General features: G+C 44.5%; 3 protein-coding genes across 3 annotated transcripts; 2 read left to right on the top strand and 1 right to left on the bottom strand.

The window, feature by feature from the left end:
• Positions 1-1,020: 1,020 nt before the first annotated feature.
• Positions 1,021-1,779, top strand: LOC119298267. Its single transcript, XM_037575732.1, has 3 exons — positions 1,021-1,155; positions 1,362-1,461; positions 1,568-1,779. The coding sequence occupies exons 1-3, from the start codon at positions 1,056-1,058 to the stop codon at positions 1,689-1,691; spliced, it is 324 nt and encodes a 107-aa protein (XP_037431629.1). The 5' UTR covers positions 1,021-1,055; the 3' UTR covers positions 1,692-1,779.
• A 1,402-nt stretch (positions 1,780-3,181) lies between these two features.
• On the top strand, positions 3,182-7,785 carry LOC119303738 (triacylglycerol lipase SDP1-like). The gene is made up of 4 exons (XM_037580877.1): positions 3,182-4,450; positions 5,013-5,879; positions 6,312-6,455; positions 6,553-7,785. Exons 1-4 carry the CDS (start codon positions 3,896-3,898, stop codon positions 7,549-7,551), a joined length of 2,565 nt encoding a protein of 854 aa, XP_037436774.1. The 5' UTR covers positions 3,182-3,895; the 3' UTR covers positions 7,552-7,785.
• Positions 7,786-7,904: 119 nt separating this feature from the next.
• LOC119303737 (zerumbone synthase-like) lies at positions 7,905-9,094 on the bottom strand. The gene has a single exon (XM_037580876.1). It carries the CDS (start codon positions 9,077-9,079, stop codon positions 8,204-8,206), a length of 876 nt encoding a protein of 291 aa, XP_037436773.1. The 5' UTR covers positions 9,080-9,094; the 3' UTR covers positions 7,905-8,203.

Raw genomic sequence — 9,094 nt, 5'->3', positions numbered from 1 at the left:
GCGGCGGCGGCGGAGTCCGGTTCGGACTCCAGTTGGAGTCCGCCGGTGGCACGACGGCGCGACGCTGAGGCAGTTGGCGCGAGCAGGCCGGCCTGCTCGGCTGGGCCTTCGGCCCAGTCGGGCGGGAACTTTTTTTTTAAAAAAAAATCGCCGAAAACAAAAATCCTAAAAATGTCAAAAACAATTTCACCGTCTAAATAAAATATTTAGAACAAAGTGAACATTTTTCTCGCCTAAAAATGCATTTTTTAAATTCAAATAAAATAGCACTAAAATTCTAAATAAAATATTTATTTGATTTTAACATTTTCCTCCAATATTGCCCTCTTATTTTGGAGAAGTCGTTTTATCTCCACTCATTTATTTTTAATATTAGAAATATTTCGGAGAGAAAAATTATTAAAATTAAAATGATCCTCTTTTCAAATTTGAGAAAAATTCAAATATAAAAATAAATGGAATCCCCAACTCTCTCCGTGGGTCCTTGAGTTGCTTAGGATTTCTAGGATCACAAACAAAATGCAAATAAAATATGATATGCATGATGACCTATGTATAACATCCAAATTGAAAATTAAGATGTTACATAATGTCCATCTTGACCCTATAGAGTTATTGATGACCTCTTGCCTATTGAGAAGTATGAATGTCTCGCATTAATTTGGGTACATCCTAATATTTCCCTTCCAAGAAATAAATGGTAGATCATAACTTCCTATCTTTAGTACTCCCTCCGTTCCTAAATATTTGTCTTTCTAGAGATTTCAACAAATGACTACATACGAAGGAAAATGGGTGAATCTACATTCTAAAATATGTCTATATACATCTGTATGTGGTAGTCCATTTGAAATCTCTAAAAAGATAAATATTTAGGAACGGAGGGAGTACTTATCTTCCATCATTAATTATCTTTAGTAATGATCTAATAAATAGTATCAATTGATAGGTACCAAATCACGCTATTATGTGACTATATATGCTACGATTTCTATAGGATATAGAGTCGTCTCTTGCATACTCTCAAGGATCCGAACTTTAATTCACAAAGAACCATGGGTGGTCATTTCTGCCTCCTTGTTTCTTTTTGCTTGGTCGCCATTCTTTTCACCCATGCACCACTAGCGGCTACTCGTCAACTTAAATCTAAGTCAGGTGATCCTTCTTTAATTTGTACATATAGATCTTACACAAGAGGTTTAGATATATTCTGAACTACTGTAGGTATGCAAAAATTTAAGACTAATTTTTGTCATCCTTTTCATAAAATAAGTTGTCAAAGAAATATAATTTCATGTTCTTCACATAGTCAACAATTTTTCAATCATAGATAATGATCAATAGTCGTATTTTTTTTTCAGATGATTTCACAAAAGAATCTTTAGAGTATATTCCACTTGACTATCATGATATAGCTCCAACTCCCGCCACCCCCGTTACACCAGCACCGCCATGCATAGGGTAAGTTCAATGTTTCTCTAGTGCAATTAAGTTATGTGTACATACAAGCGTATTGTTACCTTATGCTATTTTGGATTGCTAAATAATTAATTATATGTTTCTACAGTTGTCGTTCCTCTACGGATCAGGAAAAGCCAGCTACTGCACAACATTCACAAGTCAGTGAAAATATGTCGCCATCACATGAAAAGGAGAAAAATAAGGCGACACAAAAACATGTGTCATTTTAATATGAGTTTTACACCTTCATGTAGTATGTAATGACTTCTGAACAACAGATGCATATGTTCTAAATTAATAAGACCCATCTTTCTGTGATATATGTGGTCCACCTTGTTATTTAGAAACATGAGAGTCAAAGCTTGCATTGTGGAACAAAGGCATGGTTCACATATATGTGAATATATCTTCCTTTTTTATAAATGCCTAATACAATTTACACACACACACACACACACACACACACATACACACACACACACACACACACATTCATACCAATATAAATATATATGCATTCGCTTATGGAATATGCTTTGTGCTGCCAAGATCACAAAAATGAAACCAAAATGAGGGGTATCTAAACCATTTTCTTGGAATTATATAAGCAACGGTAATATAGGGTAATTCATAAAGGTGGAATATTAAGGATTTTTATTAAATGGGAAATAAATATTTTCCCAAAGGTGGAATATTAAGGATTTTTATTAAATGGGAAATAAATATTTTCCCAAAGGTAGCATCTTTGGCTTTGGACTATGTGGAGTGCCTTGGGTGGAAGAAGAGATCCATAGTGTAATCATCCCACACCATTTGACCAATTTTCGAGATAGCCAAGATAACAAAAAAATTAAATCCAGATGGAAAATTACCAAAAAGGAATAAGGTCAAATAAAATCCAGAAATTCCAAAAGGTGAAAACTCGCTGCTTACAAGCATGCATAGGTGATGCAGAATTGCAGATGGTGTTGCCTTAGCTAGACAAACATCTGCCATTCATGTTGTTGACAATCGTGGTGGGGCATGAAGAATCGTTAGCGCCTGAATTCATCGAAGCTTTCGTGCAGTGATGTTGGTTTGGTTGTTCGATGTGCATCTTTTGGTCGTTTGGGTGTGTTATGTTGATGGCCAGTAAATCTTAAACCGGTTGTATGATATTATAGTCTTTTTTTATCATGTGGCGAGTGTTTCGATGGTGAGCGCTCGCACCGTGTTCCCTACTGGTGCCTTAACTCGCAGCCCTCTTTCCTGTCTTCTTTCGCTGCCCGTAAGAGTGGACTGTTTTACGAGGTCCCGACACTATGTAATGCAGAATTGGCTGCTGCTTAACGAATGAATTCACTTTTTCCCTGCACAAAAAAAACAGAAAATAAGTTGCCTGGTTGAAAAAAAAACTGTCAACACAAGGACACGGTTCCTCTGACGTACGGAGCACACGCTGACGTGTGGGCTTGGACCCACCTGTCAGTGGCCCAACGTTAGGGAATCCGGCTCCTCGACACACAGGCAGTAATAATCACAGGTGCTCGACCATGCCTTTGAAGGAAAGAAAACATCCACAAACCCATTTCAGGTTATGATATTTTTTTCAGGTGCACGTGTCGGTGTACTCGTACCGTAGTCCACAGGCACCACAGTGCTTTGTGGATACGGGCACGACTCATCGGGCCACGGCCACTTTCCCGATTTCTTCCTTCTCGTTGCGGCCTCCGACGTCGTCCCCTGCCCCACCCAACTGCTTCCCGCGAAAGCAACGAACCCATCATCAAATCCGGCGACCGATCCGTCATCCTCCTCCCCGCGGTCGCGGCGCCATTATAATTCCTCCCATTCCCATTCCCATTCCCTCGCCTCCCGTGTCCCGCAGCCATAGCTGGCCGGAGGCTTTTGCGTCCACGCCTGCCCCACTCCTCGCCCAGTCCCAGTCCCAGTCCCCTTCACTTCCACGCGAGGAAGATTTTATATTCCTGCATAATCTCCCAGGCGATCCGATTTCCCGTATTGGAAGCTTGCGCGGAGTAGTTTTCCCATTTTCAATTGGGTTTTTATTGCTCGCTTGCTTCTTCTTTCCCTCACGCTTCCTCCTCCTCGACGCGAGATCGTGCGATCACTGCGCTTATTTAGGTCGCCGGGATCGTTGGTCCAGTAGCCGGCGCCGCTCGAAATTGGATTCTTTTAGCTCGGTTTCGTGTCGCCGCGAGGCTCCGTCGTCGATTGGCTTGTCCGCTTCACGTAAAGATCAGGTTTTGCTTTGCCGCCGGGAGTGGGTTGGTCAACACGATTTGGGGATTTTTTTACAGTCGAACAAAGGTTGCTTCTGCTGATAATCCAAGCTCGCTTTTTCTACCGAGCTCAGCTCGAGATTGAAATCGAGCTGGGGTTTGCCAGTTTCTGACCTCGCCGGAGTCGCCGAGTGACTTCATTTCAGCCGTTAATGGAGGAGTCCGGGGAGGCGAGCATCGGGCCCTTCAGGATCGGCCCGTCGACGCTCCTCGGCCGGGGCGCCGCGCTCCGCGTGCTCCTGCTCAGCTCGCTCTGGCGTCTGCGTGCCCGCGCGCGCACCGCGACGCGCGCCGCGCTCTCGCGTGCGCGCGGGGCCGCGCTGCCCATGGCCGCGTCCTGGCTGCACCTCAGGAACACCCACGGCGTCCTCCTCGCGGTCGTGCTCCTCGGGCTGCTCCTCAGGAAGCTCTCCGGGGCGCGCTCGCGGCTGGCGCTGGCGCGCCGGCGTCAGCTCTGCAAGAGCGCGATGCGGTACGCGGGGACGTACGAGGAGTGGGTGCGCGCCGCCAAGGTGCTCGACAGAATGTCCGACCAGGTCAATGAGTCGGACTTCTACGACGTTGAGCTCATCGGGAGCAGGCTCGACGAGCTCCGGCGGCGGAGGGAGGAGGGATCGCTCCGGGACGTGGTCTTCTGCATGCGCGGCGATCTCGTCAGGAACTTGGGGAACATGTGTAATCCTGAGCTGCACAAAGGCAGGTTGGAGGTATTCGACATGATAGCACCTCTCATTCTTTTTTGTCTGTTCTATTACAAGATGTTTTTCTATACCAAGGTTGTGGTAAATGGCTAGATTTAGAAAGTATAGGAATCAATTATCTCATTCTTTTGATTCTCCATTATCTAAATATGCATATATGTTGGGTCATTGCATTCTTATTCTCTACTAGTATCTAAATATGCATTCGTTTATTCTTAGCATCTATGCCGAAGGCATTTTCGAATGTTATACACTTATACTTGGTTCCTATATAAAAGGTTGGCCAGGTGTTTCTATGTTACAAACCAATAACATGGTTTATAACTGTTTTCAACTAAAAATTATGCACTGTCAAGTGCTCAAATAACTATACTGTCTTCCATTTCTTAGTATCTATGCTGAAGGCATTTTCAAATTTTCCTATAAAAAAAGTTGGCTGAATGTTTCTATGCTACAAACCTATAACAAGGTTCATTACTGTTTTCAACTCAAAATTATGCATTGTCAAATGTTTAATTAACTATACTATCTTCCATTCTGGTTACACGGTTGATCTATTGTAATGCAGGTGCCTAGACTTATAAAAGATTTCATTGATGAGGTTTCAACTCAATTGAAAATGGTTTGTGAATCCGATACGGATGAGTTACTTTTGGAGGAGAAGCTTGCCTTTGTTCAGGAAACCAGACACGCCTTTGGAAGGACTGCACTACTCTTAAGTGGGGGTGCTTCACTAGGTTCCTTCCATGTAGGTGTAGTGAAAACTTTGGTTGAACATAAGCTTCTGCCTCGGATAGTCGCAGGATCAAGTGTTGGTTCCATTATATGCTCAATTGTCGCTACCCGGACATGGCCTGAGATTGAGAGCTTCTTCATAGACTCGTTACAGATCTTGAAGTTCTTTGATAGGATAGGTGGAGTTTTTGCTGTGACGAAACGGGTTATGACTTATGGTGCACTTCATGACATTAGCCAGATGCAAAGGCTTTTGAGGGATCTCACAAGTAACTTAACATTTCAAGAGGCTTATGACATAACTGGCCGTGTTCTTGGGGTCACTGTTTGCTCTCCTAGAAAAAATGAGCCACCGCGCTGCCTCAACTACCTGACATCACCACATGTTGTCATTTGGAGTGCTGTAACTGCCTCTTGTGCATTCCCGGGCCTCTTTGAAGCTCAGGAGCTGATGGCAAAGGATAGATTTGGCCACATAGTACCCTTCCATGCGCCCTTTGCCACAGATCCAGAACAAGGTCCTGGAGCATCAAAGCGCCGGTGGAGGGACGGAAGTCTGGAGATGGATTTGCCAATGATGCAACTGAAGGAGTTGTTCAATGTAAATCATTTCATTGTGAGCCAAACTAATCCTCACATCTCTCCACTCCTCCGAATGAAGGAGATTGTCAGAGCTTATGGAGGCCGCTTTGCCGGAAAGGTTTGTTTCTGACCTTTAATTATGTTAAGTTAATAATAGTTTGTGTGTGGTTTATCTTAGCATGCAGGACTTCAGCTCTTTCTGCAAGTAATTTAGAATTGCTCTTTTGCTCTTGAATATTAGTTCATCATTTTCCTGCACAAAAGATGCTCATTTTCCCACGTGTTGCTACACAATGCACATCTGTGATCTGTCTACTAAATATATGCAATATCTTGGCAGCATTGAAAGGCTAATGGTAGGAGTTGGTGTTATTTGGTGTGAGGACATCCAGAAAATGTTCTGTAGCGAATACATCTGTACCTATTTTTACCTAAGAACTTTGTTTTTGTGATTCCATGTCTTCACTGAACACTAGACATTGCAATCCCTTCCAAATTTCAATTCATAGCTGTTGCATTACCAAGTCTAATTCTGATCTAATTTGTATAGCTCGCTCGACTTGCTGAGATGGAGGTGAAGTATCGATGTAACCAAGTTCTAGAAATTGGCCTCCCACTGGGAGGGCTTGCAAAGTTGTTTGCTCAGGATTGGGAGGGTGATGTCACCATGGTTATGCCAGCAACAGTAGCTCAGGTACTTCTGTCAATAAAATCTTCATAGCTCATACAGGCAATAATGCTGGTCCTTTGGGTTCAAATTGTCCACCTTATTACATCTTTCAAATTTGCAGTACTTGAAGATTATACAAAACCCGACATATCCAGAACTCCAAATGGCTGCCAACCAGGGTCGCAGGTGCACATGGGAGAAGATCTCTGCGATCAGAGCAAACTGTGCAATTGAACTTGCATTGGATGAATCCATAGCAGCCCTCAACCACAAACGAAGGCTAATAAGAAGCATTGAAAGGGCAGCAGCTTCTTCCCAGGGATATACCGACAATGTTCGAGTCAAAACACCAAGGAGGGTACCATCATGGAGCTGCATCAGTCGAGAGAATTCGTCAGGATCTCTCTCGGAAGATCACTTCGCGGCCGCTATTTCATCCAATCACCAAGGTACTATTCGAGTCGATGGTGCGCCAAGCACGTCTCATCATGTTCGTCAGATGTCACATGATGGAAGTGAGAGCGAATCAGAGACCATCGACTTAAACTCATGGACCAGGAGTGGTGGGCCTCTGATGAGGACTTCATCAGCTGACCAGTTCATCAACTTTATCCAGAATCTCGAGATTGAGTCCGAGTTCGATGGGGTTCATACAATAGAGGGTGGCAATGCAGGTATTTTCACAGGACCCACATTTCCTAGAGATCCATATCCAACCAACATTTCTAGAGCTACTACACCAGATGGTCCAGATAGATGCACAGAGGTTTCTGAAACAGAGTCATGCAACAATAGCAATACCAGCATTGCTGTGTCTGAAGGAGATCTGCTGCAACCTGGAAGGACCACCAACGGGATTCTACTTAATTTTGTCAGAAGAGAAGATCTGATTGCTCGGCATAACGGCGATGCTGATGTGGCCGAGAGCTCCTTACCCGAAGCATATGTGGACAGAACACATTCAGAATCGGGTGACGCCATCTCAGCTGCTTCTAACAGCTCTGAAGATAACAAAGATGTCGCTGACTTGGACAATCCCTTGGTTTCTCATTCAGATTTTGTAACTCCGCCTCAACCCTCGGTTGATGATAACGAAGGCGCTAGGCTAGATATTGAATAATTCTTAGTGGTTTATTGCAGCAGCAATGATGTACATGATAATTGCAGTGTCTATTTAGAGAGCATTGCTGACAACAGCAATGATGTATAAGATAATTGCAGTGTCTATTTAGAGAGCACTGCTGACAGCAGCATATCTGTTGTGTGGTGTCATATAGTGATTGATACTGATGATACATTTGACAGAAGCCTTTCTTGGCGTCGACATAAATGAAATTTAGTGTTTGTTGTACCACAGGCCCTGCCTCAAGGTTCTTCTGAACTGAACACACATTATAACAACTCTGGAAATCCATTTCTGTACACATATTCAGTTATCATATACACGCACAAAAATTCTGAGAAAATCATATATGAACTGATAGGGCTTCTGACTCAAATTTTGAAGCTCAATGGTTTCTATCCCGCAGATATACTGGCACAGAAGTCTTTATGAAACTCTAACTGAACGTTATACAAGCTCCTGTCACATCTCACAGGTTCAACAGAGTAATATCAATAATAATCAACACTGTCCTTAAGCACTAACATAGAATAATTATAAAATTTTACACATGATCACCCACCTTATTGACATGCTAAAACAGGCAAATCAGAAAATGGTACTCAAATGCTTTCAGATACCAAGTAACAAATGCAGCTAAAATCTTCAACTAGTCCTCAAACGCTTTCAGGTTGCCATTCACAGATGTAAATCCGCCGTCGACCACGAGGTTGAGCGCGCTGATGTACCTCCCTTCGTCGCTCGCCAGGTAGAGCACCGCCTCAGCAACATCCTTAGGCAGCAGATCAACACCTTTCAGGTTTGCCTCACTGCCCACAAACGCCAGGAAGTCCCTCACTGCATCACCCTTGTGCTCCCCCTGGGGCAAATGCGGCATGGAGAGCGCGGTGGGCACGGCGTACGGCGACACGCAGTTCACCCGTATGCCGTGCCTCCCCAGCTCCAATGCCACACTCTTGGTGAGACCCACCACCGCGTGCTTCGACGCGGTGTAAGCATGAGGCCCCATCCCTCCGATCACGCTAGCAACGCTCGCCAATGAGACAATGGACCCCTTCTTGCTCGGGATCATGACACGCGCCGCGTGTTTCATGCCGAGCAGCATGCCGTGCACGTTGATGTCGAACACCTTCTTGACATCAGCAAAGTCGAGGTTCCGGATATCGGTGACCTTGTCGCCCGTAATGCCGGCATTGTTGACCATGATGTCGAGGGTGCCAAACTTCTCGGCCGCCGCATCGACGGCCCGGCTTATGTCCTCCTCCACAGTGACGTCGCAGTGGACGAACAGGACATCGGGGTCGCCTCCGAGGGAGTCGCAGAGCTGCTGACCGGCTTCATCCTGGACATCCGCTATGCAAACCTTGGCGCCGTGCTGTCTGAAGAGGCGGACGATGGCTTCGCCGATACCTGAAGCGCCACCGGTGACCAGCGCAACCTTTCCTTCCAACCTTTGGTTAGAAAAAAGCAAAGCAATCAAAGTTACAGCAAGCAAACATACTGATAATAATCTTACTCCTAGCATGCATTAAACAACCAT

The sequence above is a fragment of the Triticum dicoccoides genome, chromosome 5A, assembly GCF_002162155.2.
Source record: "Triticum dicoccoides isolate Atlit2015 ecotype Zavitan chromosome 5A, WEW_v2.0, whole genome shotgun sequence".
Lineage (NCBI taxonomy): Eukaryota > Viridiplantae > Streptophyta > Magnoliopsida > Poales > Poaceae > Triticum > Triticum dicoccoides.
Note: the sequence above shows the minus strand (reverse complement) of the source record. Positions and strands in the feature narration are given on the sequence as shown.

Excerpts from the sequence above, each read along its gene's own strand:
- LOC119298267 (XM_037575732.1), top strand. The coding sequence starts at position 1,056 with ATGGGTGGTCATTTCTGCCTCCTTGTTTCTTTTTGCTTGGTCGCCATT. Across the intron at positions 1,156-1,361 it reads TCAACTTAAATCTAAGTCAG|ATGATTTCACAAAAGAATCT; the intron begins GTGATCCTTCTT and ends TTTTTTTTTCAG. Across the intron at positions 1,462-1,567 it reads CCAGCACCGCCATGCATAGG|TTGTCGTTCCTCTACGGATC; the intron begins GTAAGTTCAATG and ends ATGTTTCTACAG.
- LOC119303738 (XM_037580877.1), top strand. The coding sequence starts at position 3,896 with ATGGAGGAGTCCGGGGAGGCGAGCATCGGGCCCTTCAGGATCGGCCCG. Across the intron at positions 4,451-5,012 it reads TGCACAAAGGCAGGTTGGAG|GTGCCTAGACTTATAAAAGA; the intron begins GTATTCGACATG and ends ATTGTAATGCAG. Across the intron at positions 6,456-6,552 it reads TGCCAGCAACAGTAGCTCAG|TACTTGAAGATTATACAAAA; the intron begins GTACTTCTGTCA and ends TCAAATTTGCAG.
- LOC119303737 (XM_037580876.1), bottom strand. The coding sequence starts at position 9,079 with ATGCTAGGAGTAAGATTATTATCAGTATGTTTGCTTGCTGTAACTTTG.